Genomic DNA, 19,592 nt, shown 5'->3' on the forward strand with positions numbered 1-19,592 from the left:
AAATCTTTTAAAATTTTTGTAAAATCTTTGAAATCTTTTCAAATCTTCTGAACCAATTTGAAATCGTTGCAAATATTTCAAATGTTTTAAAATCTTTAAAATCTGCTGTACTGTGCACTTTTTGAAATAATTGAATTTGAAATATTTATTAAATTTTTATAAAATCTTTTAAATATTTGTGAAATCTTTTGTGCTCAATTGAAATCATTAAAATATTTTAAACCTTTTTAAATGTTGGTCAAATCTTTGAAATCCTTTAAATCTTTGTTAAATTCTTGGAAATATATTTGAAATGTTCGAAATCTTTGTAAAATCTTTGAAATCTATGCGAAACCTTTTTAAATCTTATAAACAAATTTAAAATCGTTACAAATATTTGAAATGTTTTGAAATCTTCGAAATCTGGTGTACTTTACCCTTTTAATATACCCTTACTATGGTACTATACCCTTTTTGAAATATTTAAATTTGAAATATTTATTACATTTTTATGAAATCTTTGAAATATTTAGTATCAATTTGAAATCTTTTAAAATTTTGGTAAAATCTTTGAAATGTTTGTGCAATGTTTTAAAATATTTCTGAAATGTTAAAAATTTTTGTAAAAGTTTTGAAATCTTTCCAAATCTTCTAAACCAATTTGAAATTGTTACAAATATTTAAAATGTTTTGAAATCTTCGAAATCTGGTGATCTGTACCCTTTTTGAAATATTTGAAATCTGGTGTACTGTACCCTTTCTGTAATCTTTGAATTTGAAATATTTATTAAATTTTTATGGAATCTTTTAAATATTTGCGAAATCTTTTGTATTCAATTGAAATCATTAAAATATTTTTAATCTTTTAAAATCTTGGTAAAATCTTTGAAATGTTTGTGAAATTCTTTGTGAAATGTTTTGAAATCTTCGAAATCTGGTGTACTGTATCCTTTTTGAAATATTTGAATTTGAAATATTTATTAAATTTTTTATGTAATCTTTGAAATATTTTGTATTCATTAAAAATCTTTTAAAATTTTGGTAAAATCTTTGAAGTGTTTAAAAATATTTCTGAATTGTTCAAAATCTTTGAAATCTTTTCAAATCTTCTAAACCAATTTGAAACCGTTACAAATATTTAAAATGTTTAAAATATTTGAAATCTGGTGTACTGTAGCCTTTCTTAAATCTTTGAATTTGAAATATTTATTACATTATTATGAAATCTTTTGTATTCATTTGAAATATTTTTAATCTTTTTAAAATTTTGTAAAATCGTTTCAATCCGAGAAATCTTTGAAATCTTTGTGAAATGTCTTGAAATATTTTTAAATCTTTATAATATCTTTGTAAAATCATTCTTGAATCTCTATTTGTAAAATCTTTCGTGCTCGTTTGAAATCATTGAAATCTTTTGATATCTCAAATTTATTGAAACCTTTTGAAAGTCTTTGAAATCTGACGTAATACTCTTTTTGGAATATTTAAAATTCTTGAAATCATTTGAAAGCTTTCAAATCTTGTCTACACGCTTTTTTTAAATCCTTTTTAGGTCTTTGAAATCCGTGAACACTTTTTGAAATGTTCAACATCCTTTTAAATATCATAAATGATTTAAAATATTTTAAAATATTTTGAAATCTTTAGAATTATTTTGTACCCTTTTGAAATCTGGTGTAAATTAAAAAAACCGAGTGCTCAACCCCTCGAAAATTGGTTTAAAAACAAACGAAAAATTCAAAATCGAGGTTCTCGTGAGAAATTCTAGGAAATTTCCAGGTTTTCAAAGTTAAAAAAAAAGAAAAGCAAGGTGAATTCTAGGTAAAAAGTTTTTTCTGACTCACACCTTCTCATTAAGATGAGAATATAAAAAAATAATAAAATTCTCACCAGAAGGATGCATTGCTTCATTGATGAATTGCACAATATTTGAAGCCGTTTTCTGCACCGTAAATTGGTACGTATTCGTCCCGTTGATGAGCATCGCAGTTGGATAAGATCGTATATTATACTGTCGACAGATATTCGAATGAACAGTACAATCCACTGTTCCAAAATGAACAGATACTGAGTCAAATTCCAGAGAAGCTTTCCGTACTTCCGGCAAAAATTGAATACAAGGCGGACACCAGGGCGCGTACCAATCAACAAACCAGGCTTCATTTCCTAAAAAAAAGAGACATTTTTTCTCCAAAATTATCCCCAGAATCCGAGATCTTTATTGTATTTTTATTTTTGTAATTCTTTATATTATGCAGGGTGTCTAATCAAATCCTGGAAAAAATTCTCTGATTCACGAATATAATATAAATAATTTTTTTCTTCAGTTTTTAGGTATTCAATTAATATGTTTAATTTAGAAAGCTTCTAAAATTATATTGCAAGATATTCTTAAATAAATAATATTAAAAACATAATAATTATTTTCTTGAATTTGTCTCTAAAGTCTGTGAATTTGAAAAAAATATTTTAAAAAGTTTTGATTTGATCTTGAAATACATAAAATTCAGTTCATATTTAAGCAAAATTAATGTGATTAATATATTAAATACAATTTCAATTGCTTCAAATTCCTAACTTTTCAAGTACAAATATTGTATTTTCAACAAAATAGATGTTTTAACTTGCCAGTTTAAATTTTCCCTCAAAAAGATTAATTTACTGTAAAACAAGAAGAAAATCTTTCAACAAAATATATGAATTCTCAAAAAAAAATACATTTGGAAATAAAAAAGGTAATTTTTTAACTAAAAATTGAATAGTTAAATTTCCAGTTAAAATAATTGATTTTCCACACAAACATTTTTTCAATTTGTACCAAAAAAATACGATTTTTCAACAAAATATATATTAATTCTCAACGACATATTTTAATTTCATCTAAAAATCAGCAATTTTTAAACAAAAATGAAATATTTAAGTTAATAGTTAATTTTCAACTAAAATGAAGATTATTTTATTGAAATACTTGAGTTTTAAAAAAAGAAGATTAGTTTTCTACTAAAAAGGCGATTTTTTCAACCAAATAAATGCATTTTTAACTAAGTAGATGAATTTTGAACTAAAAAATGTCAATTTTCCATCAAAATGGAATATTTAAATCTTCAGTTATAAAAATTAATTTTCCACCAAGAAAATAAACAAAATTTCAAATATAACGATAACCCTTCAACTGTAATAGATACATTTTAAACTAAAAAGGCGAATTTTTAACAAAACAGTTTAACTTTTAACCAAGTAGTTTTATTTTCAAACCAAAAGATAAAATTTTAAACAAAAAGATTCATTTTCTACCAAAAAGACCATTTTTATACAAAATACACGAATTTGTAACCAAATATTTGAATTGCACCTAAAAACGATCAAATTTAACCAAATAGTAGAAATTTTAAACTAAAAAGGATTAATTTTCGACCAAAAATAAATTAGTTGAATTTACAGTTTAAAACATTAATTCTCTATAAAAAAATGTCAACTAGAGTCATGAATCTTCAACTGAAATAGATTAATTTTAAACCAAAACAATACAATTTTAACAAAAGAGTTTAACTTTTAACCAATTAGTTTTGTCTTCAAACCAAAAGACGAATTTTCAAATAAGAAGATTAATTTTTAAACAAAAAGATTCATTTTCTATCTAAAAAGAATGATTTTTCAAATAAATACATGAATTTATAACCAAATATTTGAATTTCATCTAAAAAAGATCCATTTTTAACCAAATGGTTGAATTTTTATCTAAAGAAGATCAATTTTCAACCAAAAATGAAATAGTTAAATTCACATTTAAAAACATTACTCTTGTATAAAAAATATACCAGGTAGAGTTATAAATTTCCAACTAAAATAGATGATTTTTAAACAATATAGATGATTTTTAAACCATAAAGTTGATTTTTAACAAATGAGTTGAACTTTTACCGAAGCAGTTTTATTTTCAACCAAGAATATTAATTTCCAATTAAAATAAAGAATATTTTACTGGAATACTTAAATTTTCAAGAAAGAAGATTAGTTTTCTACTAAAAAGACGATCTTTTCAAGCAAATACATGAATTTTCAACTTAAAAGTTGAATTTTGAACTAACAATTAATTTTCCACCAACAAAATAAATAAATTTTCAAATAAAATGATGAACTTTCAACTGGGATAGTTACATTTTAAACTAAAAAAAGATGAATTTTTAACCAAAAATGAAATAATTAAATTTACAGTTAAAAACATAACTTTTTTATAAAAAAAAGTCAATTACAGTTATGAATTTTCCACTAAAATATATGAACTTTTAACGAATGAGTTTAACTTTTATCCAAGCAGTTTTATTTTCAACCAAGAAGATTAATTTTCAATGAAAATAATGAATATTTTACTGTAATTCTTCAATTTAAAAAAAAAAAAGATGAATTTCCATTAAAAAATAAAATAGTTAAATTCACAGCTAAAAACACTAATTTTCTATAGAAATGTCAACTAAAGTTATGAATTTTCATCTGAAATATATGAATTTTAAGCCATAAAAATGAATTTTTAACAAATGAGTTTAAGTTTTATCCAAGCAATTTTATTTTCAACCAAGAATATTAATTTTAAATTAACATAAAGAATATTTTACGGGAATACTTAAATTTTCAAGAAAGAAGATTAGTTTTCTGCTAAAAAGACGATTTTTTCAAACAAATACATGGCCTTTCAACCAAATAGCTGAATTTTGAACTACAAAAGATCAGTTTTCAACCAAAAATGAAATGGTCACATTTCCAGTTAAAACAATTATTTTTCACGGAAGAGTTTAAACTTTTAACCAACTAGTTTTATTTTCAAACAAAGAGATCCATTTTCTATTATAAAATACGTATTTTTCAACAACAAAAAAAACATGAATTTTCAACAAAACAATCTAATTTTCAACCCAAAATGGAATAGTTACATTTTCAGTTTAAAAATTAATTTTCCAGCATAAAAAAACTGATTTTCAACCAGTCATGAATTTTTAACTAAAACGATGAATCTTTAACGGTAATAGTTTAATTTTCAATCAAGAAGATTAATTTCAAATTGAAATTGAATAGTAAAATTTTCATTGCAAAAAAATGTTCAATCAAAGGGATGCATTTTTAACTAAAATTATAATCTATTCATCAATTGGAATAGATACATTTTCAGTTAAAACAAAAATTATCAACCGAAAAAACAACTAATTATCAAAAACAATGATTACGTTTTTCAACATAATGATGAATTTCCCAAATAAAATCTTGAATTTTCAACTGGAATAGTTGAATACGCAACTAAAAAGAGTAAGTTTTACTAAAAAATACGAATTTTCGACAAAACATATGAATTTTTAACAAAAAATGATCAATTGTCAACCAAAACTTGAAACACTAAATTTTTAGGTGAAAAAATTAATTTAAAAAATGGGATGAATTTTTAACTAAAAATTATGGAATATTTAATTGGAATAAAAACATTTCAAGTAGAACAAAATGTTGACCAAAAAAAAGAATGAAAAAAATCGTTACTTTAAGAAACAAATTGATGAATTTTGAACTAAAATTCTAAATCTTCAACTGGAATATTTGAATTTTAAACCAAAAAAAAAATGTATTTCCAACTAAAATGAAGAATTTTTAACTAGAATAATTTAATTTTTAACCAACAGTGTAACATTCAACGAAAACCAAAAATTTTTCAATCGAAACTTGAATAGTTAAATTTTCAATTATAAACAATAACATGTAACAAAAGAGATGAATTGCCAAATAAAATGATGGAATATTTCATTTGAATTACAATTTAAGTTTTAAAAATATATACAATTTTGAAACAAAGAAAACTAATTCTAAAAAAAAATGGTTAATTTTTTTACCAGTGATGAATTTTCAACTAAGGGGATTAATTTCTATCAAACCAGACGAATTTTTAACAAAATAAACGAATTTTCAACAACAAAATATCATTTTTCAAACAAAAATTGAATAGTTAAATTTTATGTTGAAAAAATTAATGTTCAAACAAAGAGATAAATTTTTAACGAAAATGATGGAATATTAAGCTGTAAGAGTTAGATTTTCAGTTAAAAAATAAGCTAATTATAAAAAATAATGGTTTCATTTTAAAGAAAAAATATGAATTTTGAACTAAAATAAGGGAATAATCAACTGGAGTAGTTATATTTTTTATTTAAAAAAATTAATTTACAACCAAAAAAGAAACTAATGAAAAAATCATTACATTTTCAGTCAAATTGATGAATTTTCAATTAAAATTATGAATCTTTAGCTGCAATAGTTTTATTTTCAGCGAAAAAGATTAATTTATATGAAAAATCACCTTTGAACAAGAAATTGATTAGTTAAATAATTTTAAAATACTAATTTTCAAAAACAATGGTTACTTTTTCGAGCAAAGTAATGAATTTTCAACTAAAATTATGAATCTTCAACTGAAATAGTTAAATTTCCAAAGAAAAATATTAATTTTCTCCAAAAAATATGAATGTTCAACAACAAAAGAAGACTAATTTTTCAACATAAGAGATACATTTTTAACTAAAATGAAGGAATATTAAATTGCAAGAGTGACATTTTCAGTTGAAAAAACAAGAACTTTCAATAAAAAAATCTAATTAAAAAAATTGTTCCATTTTCAAATAAAGTGATGAATTTTGAACTAAAATGTCGAATCCTTAATGGGAATAATTTAATTTTCAACGAAAAAGATTAATTTCTACAAAAAAATATAAAATTAAATTAAATTTTCTGTGATGAAAATTAATATTCAACCAAAGAGATGAATTTTCAATTAAAATAATAGAATATTCAATTGGAAGTCACAATTTTAGTAAAAAAAAAATGTCAACCAAAGAAAACTAAACATAAAAAAAAATTTTACTTTTTCAAATAGTGATGAATTTTCAAGTCAAATGATGAATCTTTAACTAAAATGATTCAATTTTCAACAAAAAAGATTAGTTGTTACAAAAAAAGACGAATTTTCAACTAAAAATATAATTTTGCAACCAAAAATTGAGCAACTTTATTTTTGGTTTACAAAAATGTAAATACAACCAGACAAGATTTTGTAACTAAAATGATAGAATATTCAACTGGAATAGTTAGACTTTCAGTTAAAAAAATCAATTGTCAACGAAAAAAAGGCAACAAAATATTTAAAATTTCAACTAGAGAATAGTTAAATTGACAATAAAAAAATCAATTCTCAGTCGAAGAAAAAACAGATTTTCAACAAAAAAATGTTCATTTCTAACTTTAAAATTAATTTATAACAAAAGTCCAACTTTCAATCAAATAATTAAATTTCCATTGACAAAAATATACTTTCTGGATGAAAAATACAGTAGTTGACATTTAAATTAAAAAATAATTTTATTTTTAATTTTTAAAAAAATCTAAACAAATCGTGGAATTTTAAAGCAAAAAGATGTATTTTCAATAAAATAATTTTTTTCCAAAAAGATCGAATTAAAAAAAATGTAAATACTCTAATATAAAACTACTTTTGCAAATAAAGAATCATTGTTATTCAATTTTATATTGAAATTAAAAAACAATTTAAGTACACTACCGAAAAAATTCCCTGACTTAAAAAAAAAAATAATTTCCTGACATTTCCAGGATGTGTGCACATCTAATTCCTAAAAAAACTGGAAAAAATTCTTACCATTTTTCCGTTGGAGAATTGAGAGAATTTTATCAGCGGAAAGCGCCCAGACATTTGTGGCCTTAATGCTGTTTTTAGCGAATCTCGCGATATCGTTGATCGTATTTTTCCCATGACTTAATTCAAAAGCTCCACCTGGTTTCAAAACTCCCCAGGCTGGATACCGATTCACGTTCAAATTGCTGCAAAGCTTTGCATACCTCCCACAATTTATTTTACCTGGAAAAAGAGTTTTTTTTTAGTAATAAAATTGGGCAAAAAAGATCCCGCGAAAATGTATTAAATAGAGAAAAAAACGCGACTTCTTTACCTAAATTCATGTCTCGAACCATACTCGGTAATTTTTTTAATTGAACGTCTAATTCAGTCGCGTGACCGACATAAAAACAAATCAGCCAACCGTCTTCTTCCCGAGACTCGAGACCCTTTTTAATTTTCTGAAAAAAATTGAAAATTAGCTGACACACTTAGAAAGACAACGAAAATTCGAATTAAACTCTTTTTAAATCCTCACTTCGAAATCAGAATCGCTAATGTCTTGCGGTTCGGGCAGCTGTTCGAGAATTTTTTTAACTAACTCGTCAACATCTGACGCATCCTCCAAGGAAATTGATTTCCAAGCATTTTCGTTTCCTGGAGGGAAATAAACGACTCCAGCGTCTTCAGAAATTTTATCATCGCACTTCTTGTCACACGTAAAAATATTTATGTTTATCATCTTATCCTGAAAGAGATGAAGTGAAAATAGAAGGTTCAATCATATAAAAAAGAAAAAAATCGCATTAGTCGGACAAAATTTAAAAGAAATGATTGAAAAAAATAACTTTATTTGTTTGGTATATAATTATTTTCAAATGAGAAAAGTTTTCAATTTATATTAATTTTGAATTTCAGAAAGGCTTTTAATTTGGAATTGTATAATTTGAATATGAAATTATTAATTTATTAAAACGACCGAATTCACAGCCCAAAATGTTCTGGAAACAGAGGAAATTGGATGATTTTTTTATCAAAAAAGGGGAATAGAGGAACAAATTCTTTTAAATAAAATTAATATAGATAAAATATTGAATTCAGTATGAAAAGCTTAATATTCCTAAGATTTTCAGGCGAGATATATTCCATTTTGAAGAAAGTAATTGAATTTTCAATCAAACGAGATGGAATTTTAACAAAAGTTGAGTTTTGAAGTTAAAAAGTCGAATGATTTAGAACAAAAATTGACAAAAGATTACTTTTCAACCAAGAAGATTAATTTTAGACTAAAAGAGACGAATTTTCAACCAAAAAGTTGAATATTTGACTAAAACCGATCAATTTTCAACCAAAAATTCAAAAACGAATTTTCAACAAAATAGTTCAATTTTAAACCAAAGAGATGAATCTTTAACCAAAAGAATAAATTATTTTAAAAAAATGTTTAGACCTTTATCCAATTATATTTGAATTATCAAAAAGAAAATGAATTTTAAACGAATAAGCTCGAATTTTCATTAAAAATTTTTAAAATTTAACAAAATACATCAACTTTAAAAAAAAACATACATTTTCAACCCAAAATGGAATAGTTAACTTTTCAGTTAAACAATTACTCTTCAGCCAACGAAAAATAAACTTTTGACAAAATATTTGAATTTTTAACCAATGGAAGATGAATTCTGAACCAAATGGTAAATTTTCAAACAAAGAAGATAAAACTTAAACGAAATAGTTGAATTTTCAAGCAAAAAGATCAATTTTTCAGAAGCCAAATGATTTTCCAAAAAAAAAGTTAACTTTCAACCAAGAAAGACGAATTTTCCATCAAAAAAGATAAAAATTCAACCAAAAATAACTGCTTTTTAAACCAAACAGTTAAATTTTCAAACCAAAAAGACGGATTTTCAATGAAGAAAGCTGAAGTTTAATCCAAATAGTTTAATTTTTAAATATTATTCATAAAAAAGACGAATATTCAAAAAAAGAGTTAAATTTTTAACCAAATGGTTCAATTTTCAAGCAAAAAGAAGAATTTTCAACGAAAAAACTGAATTTTAAATCAAATAGTTGAAATTTGAATGATTTTTAATCAAAAGAGAGGAATTTTCAACGAATTAGTTAAATTTTAGTCGAATTGTTCAATCTTCTATCAAAATTACGAATTTTTCAGAAGACAGTTGAGTTTCCAACAAAAATTTCACTTTTAACCAAGAAAGACGAATTTTCAAACAAAAAAGACAAAAAATCAACCAAAAATAACTGCTTTTTTAACAAAATAGTTAAATTTTTAACCAAATGGCTCAATTTTCAACAAAAAAAAAACGAATTTTCAACAGAGAAAGATAGATTTTATACTAAATAGTTAAATTTTGAATATTTTTTAATAAAAAAGGTGGAATTTCCAACAAAATAGTTACATTTTTAACCAACTGTTTCAATTTTCAAGCAAAAAGACAAATTTTCAAATCAGAAAGATGGATTTTAAATGAAATACATAGTTTAATTTTGAATGCTGTTTCATCAAAAGAGAGGAATTTTCGAAAGTTAGTTAAGTTGGTTCAATTTTCTATCAAAATGACGAATTTTTCAGAATACAGTTGAATTTTCAACAAAAATTTCACTTTCAACCAAGAAAGACGAATTTTCCATCAAAAAAGATAAAAATTCAAACAAAAACAACTGCTTTTTAAACTAAACAGTTAAATTTTTAAGCCAAAAAGACAAATTTTCAGTTAGAAAGCTAAATTTTAATCTAAATAGTTTAATTTTAAAATATTTTCAATAAAAAAGGCGAATATTCAACAAAATAGTTAAATTTTTAACCAAATGGTTCAATTTTCAAGCAAAAAAAAGAATTTTCAACGAAAAAAACTGAATTTTAAACCAAATAGTTAAAATAGTTGAATTTTAAATGACTTTTAATCAAAAGAGAGGAATGTTCAACAAATTAGTTAAATTTTTAGTTGAATAGATCAATTTTCTATCAAAATGACGAATTTTTCAGAATACAATTGTATTTTCAACAAAAATTTCACTTTTAACCAAGACGAATTTTCCAACAAAAAAGAAAAAAATCACAAAAAAAACTGCTCTTTCAACAAAATAGTTAAATTTCCAAGCCAAAAAGACAAATTTTCAACGAAGAAAGCTGGATTTTAATCCAAATAGTTTAATTTTGAAATATTTTCAATAAAAAAGGCGAATATTCAACGAAATAGTTATATTTTTAACCAAATGTTTCAATTTTCAAGAAAGAAAAAAAAACAATTTTCAACGAAGAAAGATTTGAAATCAAATACATAGTTGAATTTTGATCTATTTTTTTATAAAAAAGGTGGAATTTACAATAAAATGTTTAGATTTTTATTCAAATCGTTCTATTATCAAGCAAAAAGATGAATTTTCAGAAGAGTTGTATTTTCAACAAAAAATATTAGCCTTAAACCAAATAGTTAAATTTTCAACGATGAAATATGAATTTTAAGCCAAAAAGGAGAATTTTTAAATAATAATTTATTTTTAATCAAATAGTTTCATTTACAACTGAGTAGCTGAAGTGCTAGTCCAAAGACAGCAATTTCAGACAAAATTGTTAAATTTTTTAACCATATATTTTAATTTTCAAGTAAAAAGACGAATTTTTCAGAAGAGATTTCAATTTTCAAAATAAAAATTAACTTTCAATTAAGGAAGATGAAAATCCAACCAAAAATATGGCTTTCTAACATTAAAGAACAACAAGAATTACATTTTCATCCAAATATTCGAATTTTTAACGAAAAATAATAAACTTACAACTAAAAATAGTTAGATTTTCTTATTGGATTCTAATTATTCAGTAATTAAATTTGAAATTAGTCGGCTTTAAATGTTTTCAACTCAAAAATGTCCATCTTTTAAGGCTTGTAATTTGAAAAAAAAATTAAAGCCGTGAATACGGATTCAATTATTCAATTCCAAACACTGTAAATTTAAAATGTTCGAAATATTTCTTTAATAAGAAATCAATCAATTCTTAATGTTCTCAGTTCAAATTGTACCGTTTTCCTAGTTTTTAATTTAAATTTTAAAAGTTTTATTGTGACAAAAATTGAAACTAAGTATGCATCAAACTTCCGAGAAAAACGGAAAAAAGTCGATTAGTCGCATTTTTTCAACAACAGAAAAATCGAATTTTACAAATTATAATTACTCAGCAACCAAATTAGTTTGTTTAATATATTAATTTATCATACTTACAAATATTTCTGCGACTTTGAGTCGCTCGTCGGATGTAAAACAGTAACGATTACTTCCACAAATGAAAACCAAGGTCGGTTTTTCTGTTGATTGGACGCCCTTTAATAAATGATTCCATACTTTTTTATTAATTTTGTCGATTTTTGCATCTAGTCTCTCTAAAACGAATTGTAGAATCGCTTCGTGTGTTTTTTCTCCGCTATACCGGACACCATGCTTCGAATTCTGAAAATCCAGATTTTTAAGATAAATAATAGAAATAATATGAATAAAAACAAAAGGTCTAGTTTTAATAATTGAAAATTCTCGAATCGTTTAAAAAAAAATAAAATAAAGCTGTCAAATAATTTAAATTCTTAATGGAAAACATAGTAAATTAGTTATTTAATCGGTTAAATTTGAAACGGAATATAAATTTAAAATCCTAAACGTCTGTTAAGAAATTTAATCTGAACTTTAGATTCAAGAAATACGAATATATAATTAAATTTGGTTAAACCTTTGGATAATGCATCAAAGTTGGATATGATTGGATTCCAATTTGACTACAAATATGCCAATCATCCTCACAATTTACAGCCCCGACACGAATCACACCTTCCAATTCCTTAGCAACTTTTCGCCAAACTGGCGCCAAATGATGACAGTGACTACACATTGGCGAATAAAAATTTATGAGCCACATTTTTTCTGATTCGAATACATTTTCGACTGTAAATATAAAAAACTTACAATAATAAGGTATTATAATAAATTTATAAATTATAATTAAATTTATATTTAAAAAATATGAAAAGAATATTCAATCAAGTTCTAAATTTAACAAAAAAGGTTATAAAACTACGTCACACTAACGGGTGAATAACAATTATTTGATATGCTTCAAAAAATTATTATATTTTTGATTCAAATTTGATTTCTTCAATTTTCAACAAAATAGTTCAATCTTCAACCAAATAGTAGAATTTTTCACTATTTTATTGAAAATCCTTTTATTTTGAATTAATTGTTTAAACTTACAATTTAACTAGTTTATTTTTGGAAAGAAAATGATCGTTTTTATTGGAAAATTCAAAGATTAAATTTTTCACTGAGAATTAATTTTTTTTTAAATTCAAATACCTTGTCAAAAATGCAACTGTATTGTTAAAAATTCATTTTTTGACTGAAAAAAGGATATTTTTTAGTTTAAAATTCCAGTTTTCGGTTGAAAATTCATATTTTTATTTTTAAAAACAACATTTTTGCCGAGATTTTTTGTAGCTTATCTGAAAGCTCTTTCCTGGTTGAAAAGACAACTTTTTTTGTTAAAATTTCGTATTTTTGGTTTGAAAACTCATCTCTTTTGTTAGAAATTTGATCTTTTCTTATAGTTAAAAATGTAATCAGATTAAAATCCAAATGAAAAATCCTTTTTTTCGTCCATATATATATATATAAATATATAAAACAAAATTTTTTTAAATAAAAAAAAATGATTTTCGGACAAAAATAAAAAAGAGGAAAGAAAAATGAGAAATGTTTGGTTAAATATCAGTTTTATCGGATATGAAATTCGTCCTTTTGGATTGAATACTTCACTGTCTTCAAAAAAGTTCTTTATTTCGGCTGGAAAATCCAACTCTCTGGTTAAATATTCAACTATTTTGTTGAAAATCCATCCATTTTGCATGAAAATTCATTTATTTGGTGGAAAATAAGCTTTTTGGTCGAAAAATCATGTTTTCAGATAGAAATTTCAAATTTTATGTAAAAAATCTCTTTTATTCAATACTCGTCCTTTGATTTAAGTTCGACTGCTTTTTATTTCAAATTAAAACTTCTTATTGGAGAAAATATTAACTATTATATTTTTCTTTGAGAAATAATCTTTTTCGATTAAAAATAAAACTAACTGGTTAAAAAATAAACTTTCTTGAAAATTTTTTTTGTTAAAGATTCATAATTTTAGTTGAAACTTCAACTATTTTGTGGACATTTTTATTTTTTGTAGCATTTAACTTTTTTGTTGAACATACTTTTTTTTGAAGATAAAATTTGTTATTTTCGATTAAAAATTCATCTGTTTTCCAAAAAATTTGTTCTTTTGTCTTGAAAAATAAACTTTTTGGCTAAAAAATTTGGTTGTTGTTGAAAATCAATTTTTTAGGGTGCAAATTTCACTATTTCATTCTTTGGTTCTTAATTGGTCGTTTTCAGTTTAAAATTCAGCTGTTTGCGTATAAATGAACTTTTTTGTTGAAAATTTATATTTCCCAAATTAAAATTTAACTGTTTTGTAGAAAATTACAACTATTTTGATATAGAATTAATCTTTTTGGCTTGAAAATGCAGCTATTTGGTTAAAAAAACGACGATTTATATATCCAGTATAATTTACACACATATTTTTCTTATTTTAAATACATATTAATTATAAAACAAAATTTATTTTTAATTAGAAAAATTAATGATCTATTTGGTTTATAATTAATTTTTTTTCTGCTTAAATGTCAACTATACGGTAACGAATTCAAAAGTTTTGTTTAAAATTTAATTTTTGTCTTCAAAATTTAATTATATTGTTAAAAAGTAAACCTTTTATTACGAAAATTCCACTGATAGTTGAAAAATCATATTTTTATGCTGAAAAAGTTCTTGGTTGAAGTTCATTCTTTTTTTGTTGTTGTTAAAAATTCAACTATTTTATTCAAAATTTAAGTATTTATATAAGCAGCATAATTTTTATCTTCTAAATAATTTAGTTATAATTTAATTATTAAACGAAATTGATTTTTCATTGGGCAAACAAGTTTTTTGTTTGGAAATGCGAAAACTGGTTCGGAAAAACATTTTTCTTTACTTGAAAGTTCAACTATTTTGTTGTAAATGCAACTATTTCACTAAAAATTAATTTATTTCCTGAAGATTCAACTATTTGATTAAAAATCATCTTTCTTCGTTAAAAATTCATCTTTTTAGGTTTTAAACTCAACTGTTTTTAAAAATATATTATTATATTTATTTCGACTTTAACTCAGAGAAATTTAATTTTTCATATTTAATCCAATATGATACATATAAATTAATTTTATTTAATAGAATTTTTTACCCGATTTTCGTGAAAAATGACCCTATTTCCCCTGTTTTGAGATCATTTTTTGCTGCCAAGTCTATTAAAATATTATGTTTGTCGGTTTTGTATTTTATTTCATGCATTTATCAAATAAAATAAAATAATTTGAAAAAAAAATTCATACAGTAATCATTGCTATTAAGAGTCACGATTTGAGGATCATCGTCATAAATTCCAAAGTTGTTCTGATAGTAAGTCCAAGAATGATACTGATTGCGTTTATTACTGCCATCGAGTCCTTCTTCTCCATAAAGATCATATTTTTTCCTTAAATCTGGATCTTTTAAAACTTCGTAAGCAGATGTAAGTTTCACGAATTTGTCGTGAGCTTGAGGATCATCCTTTATTCAAAAAAAACAAAAAAAACATTAAAGATAAGAAAATAGAAAAATGAATCTAAAATATCAAATATAAAAATCAAAGTTTTCTTATTTTGCAGCCACCCTGAGAGTATAAAATTTTTTTTAATTACCGTGTTTTTATCTGGATGCTGAGTAACAGCGAGTTTCTTAAAAGCTTTCCTAATTTCTCGCTGATCAGCTGTTCTTTCCAATCCTAAGAGTTTATAATAATCTTCACCCAAGACGAGGGAAAACGATATCAGTATAATGAAAATGAGCGTTTTGTACCTGAAATAATTAAATATGGATTTTCGTCAGAGATAATCGCCTTAATTTATTAATACATGACAATATTTGTATATGTTTAGGGTGGCGAGACGTTCTGATTTTTTATCGTTGTCTTGATTTTCTTTGCTTTTACTGATTTTGTATGCCGAAAGTGAAGATTTGCGATTTTTCGAACCTAAATTTTGTTCCGTATTTCAAATTCAAAAACTTGATATGTATGGAACTTTACTAATATTTATAAAGAAAAGAAAATATCAAAATGCCTAAAAAATTAAAAGTTTTGAAAAGTATTTAAAATAATTAACATATCGAACAGATTGTATTTAATTACTTAAATACAAATTTTAATCTCGTAAAAGTTATTTGTATAATTTATAAACTCAAGGAATGAACATGAAATTTGATTATTTTCTTTAAAATTCAATAATTTTATTAAAAACAAAAAATTTAATCTCTTAGGTTAGAAATTCAACTGTTTTGTAGAAATTTTGTCTTTTTTGGCATGAAAATTCCACATGCATTATAGAACTTATTTTCTTTATTGTCTGAGAAAGCTTTTTTGGTTGAATTTATCATTCATAAATGTGATGAAAAAACCTTTTTTTTTGGCTAAAAATTTAAATATTAAAAAAAATGTTTAACTGATTAAAATATTATGTTTTTTGCTGCAAAGTTAATTTTTCTAACTGAAAAAATTACTGGTAAAAAGTAAATAGTAGTAATTAGTAATAACTAGTATCATCTAGTGACTAAAAAAAGGTTGACAATTCAGCTTTGTGGACGAAAATTTAACTATTTGTTTAAAAATTAATTTTATTCATTAAAACTGTAACTATTTTGTTGAAACTTTTTTTTTATATTCAAAATTGATTTTTTTAACTCATAATTTCAATAAGTCGTCTTTGGTTTCAAATTTATCGGTTTTAATTTAAAATTCAAGTATTTTGTTGAAAAATAGTATTTTATCGTAGAAAATTAATCTTTATGCTGGAAAATAAATTTTTATTATTGAAAATTCATAATTATAGTCAAAATTCATTTATTTTGATAAAAATGTGAGTATTTCGTTGAATATTTTTGGTTGAAAATTCGTATACCTTGTTAAAATTTTGTTTTTTGCGGTACAATATAAATTTTCCAAGTGAAACATTCATCTTTTTGGTTGACAGTTTATTTCTTTGGTTGAAAACTCGACTATTTTTTTTTTAATTTAGTTTTTTTAACTCTACATTTAATAGTACCTATTTGGTTGAAAATTTATGTTCTTTAGTTGAAAATGCAACAATTTGGTTGAAAATTCATGCATCTCATTTAATATTCGTCTATTGTGGTAAAATATTAATCTTCCTGGTGAAAAAAAGTATTTTCTTTTATTCTTTTTTATGTTTAAAAATTAATTTTTTTAACTGTAAACATATCTATTCCACTTTGGGGTAAAATTATATCCATATATATTTTTTGGATGGAAAATCATGTATTTTGTTAAATATTTGTCTTTTTTTTGTGGAAAATTAATCTTTATGGTTGAAAATTCATATTTTTTGTCGATAATTTAAGTATGCGGTTCAAAGTTATTATTATTTTTTGAATTGAAGATTTATAATTGTAATAAAAAATTCTATTTTTTGTTGTTGAAAAATTCAACCATTTTGTTGAAAACTATTTTTTTTGTGAAAAAATTAATTTATTTACAACCGAAAATTTAACTAGCCAATGGTTGTTTGAAAAATTATCTTCTTTAGTTAAAAAATCAATTATTTGGTTGAAAATTCGTCTTTAGTGGTAGAATAATAAGATTCTTACTCAAAAAATTCATCGTTTTGTTTGACCATTCATTTCTTTGGTTGAAAAATTAACTATTTTAGTGAAAATTAGCTTTTTATTGTTAAACATTTATTTTTCCACCTGTAAAAATAACTATTCCACTTAGGGGTGAAAATTTGGATTTTTTGGTTGAAAATTCATGTAATTTTTTTTAATTTGTATTTTTTTGTTGTAGAAAATTAACCTTTAAGGTTGAAAATTCTTATTTTGGTTGGAAAATTTAAGTATGCTGTTCAAAGTTTTTTTTCTTCAAATTAAAGATTCATAATTATAGTTAAAAATACTTTTCTTTGGTTAAAAATGTAACTATTTTGTTGAAAATTCTTTTTTTTTCTAGAAAATTAATTTGTTTTACTGAAAAGTTTAAATAGTCCATGTTTGTTTGAATCTTCTTTAGTTGAAAATTCAATTATTTGGTTTAAAATCCATCTATTTTGTTGAAATTCGTCTTTTGTGGTAGCATATTAATCTTCTTGCTGAAATATGCATCTTCTTGGTTGACAATTCATTTATTTAATCGAAAAGTTGAATCTTTATGGTTGAAACTTCACATTGCTGATTGCAAATTCGTACTTTTGGTCTAAAATTTAACTATGCTGTTTAAAATTGTAGAACAATAATCGTCTTGCTCGAAAATTCATCTTTTTGATTGGCGATTCATATCTTTGTCAAAAATTAATCTTTTCATCTATAAACAAGCTATTCCACTTTGGGTTGAAAAGTTTTATTTTTTGATTGAAAATTCATGTATTTTTTTAAAACATTGTTGTTTTTTTTTTTGGTAGAAAATGTTTCTCACTGGTTGAAAATTTATATTTGTTTGAAAATAAATTCCTTTGATTAAAAATTCAACCTAAAAGAAAAATTTATAAAACTCAGGGGAAATGAAAATTTGGCCAGGGAAAATTCTGGGAAATTTGGAGAATTTGAAAATTGGTATTTTGTAGCAATAACCCTGTTTTTTTAAATGTCAGGGATAGGGAAATTAGTGGTCAAAGGGGATGAGAGACGGATTATATTCTGATTTTCCGATCAATCCATCTGGTCACCCTATATCAGACGCTATTTAAAAATCAATTAAAATAACTTAAGATTTAAATATAGACATAAAAAATTAAAATTTAATTTAAATGATACATTTTCATTTAAATGATAAAATTACAGACGAAAAATAAAATAGGGTGAAAAGAAATCAACGTTTCCAAAATCAACGTTTATTTGTTAAAAAGTAAACGATTTTCCTTATATTATTTGTAGTTTGAATAAAAAAAGCACAATTTCTGATCAATTACCAAAATTTAAATATGGATAATAATAGAAAAATTTAGTTACACTTACATTTTGAGGGGAGGTTATGTTACTAAGTTTCCCGAACTATCCTTGCCTTTATCGGTCTTATCTTCCCATTATCATTTATTCAATGATTTCCTACTTTCTCACTCGACATTTGACGCCCACACTATAAGAGAAGAGACATATTCCAGCATCCGGAACCCTATTTGGAATTAATCTCGGAACCCCAACCTAACCTACAAATTACATTTCACCTATGCAAATTACTTCAAAAATAGTTCAGATGTAAAAAAAGAAAATTTGCAGGATAAAGTTATCACATTTAAAGATAAAGCTTTTGTTTATTTATATTAAACCCTCTTTTACAGGGTAGTTTTTCGATAAAATGGTTATTTTATTAAAATTTTGGAGCAGCACTTGCTGTCAGTCCCTGTCAGTTGAAAACTAAACTGCATTACCGACGATGATTATTCGACTCTTTAAATTAGTTTTGTTATTAAAACTTTATCGAATTTGAGTAATTCTTATCTAAATTTGTATGAAAGTTCATTATTCACTTTTAATACTTTAATATCTTTCTATTCAAGTAAATAAAAGCAATTTTTAGGTAAAGAGATAAGTGCGCATGAGTAGAAAATCCCCCGCGAATTTTCAAATGTGAGGAAAGATTGTAATATATTCTTACTTCAATTACACACCAAATTTAAGAATAATACGATTTCAAAATCAATAATATTTCTGGTGACATTAATTGAAACTTTCATTCAAAAGGTATTAATTTTTAGGTTATATAATTAATTAATTGATTTTTAATTAATAATAAAATGGATTTGATGGAGATTTTACAAAC

General features: G+C 23.6%; 1 protein-coding gene across 1 annotated transcript in view; it reads right to left on the minus strand.

Annotated features, from left to right (window-relative positions):
• The window catches only part of LOC117172633 (dnaJ homolog subfamily C member 10-like), a 30,224-nt gene extending 11,064 nt beyond the window's left edge, over positions 1 to 19,160 (minus strand). Inside the window, exons 1-9 of the mRNA XM_033360738.1 lie at positions 18,788 to 19,160; positions 15,469 to 15,625; positions 15,121 to 15,337; positions 12,381 to 12,592; positions 11,882 to 12,106; positions 8,178 to 8,387; positions 7,974 to 8,100; positions 7,664 to 7,882; positions 1,870 to 2,145 (exon numbers count right to left, since the gene is read on the minus strand). Coding sequence (XP_033216629.1) covers positions 1,870 to 2,145; positions 7,664 to 7,882; positions 7,974 to 8,100; positions 8,178 to 8,387; positions 11,882 to 12,106; positions 12,381 to 12,592; positions 15,121 to 15,337; positions 15,469 to 15,625; positions 18,788 to 18,789 — 1,645 coding nt within the window. The 5' untranslated portion in view covers positions 18,790 to 19,160. The remainder of the gene's footprint in view (positions 1 to 1,869; positions 2,146 to 7,663; positions 7,883 to 7,973; positions 8,101 to 8,177; positions 8,388 to 11,881; positions 12,107 to 12,380; positions 12,593 to 15,120; positions 15,338 to 15,468; positions 15,626 to 18,787) is intronic.
• Positions 19,161 to 19,592: the final 432 nt, after the last annotated feature.

This window comes from Belonocnema kinseyi, chromosome 5 (assembly GCF_010883055.1).
Source record: "Belonocnema kinseyi isolate 2016_QV_RU_SX_M_011 chromosome 5, B_treatae_v1, whole genome shotgun sequence".
NCBI lineage: Eukaryota > Metazoa > Arthropoda > Insecta > Hymenoptera > Cynipidae > Belonocnema > Belonocnema kinseyi.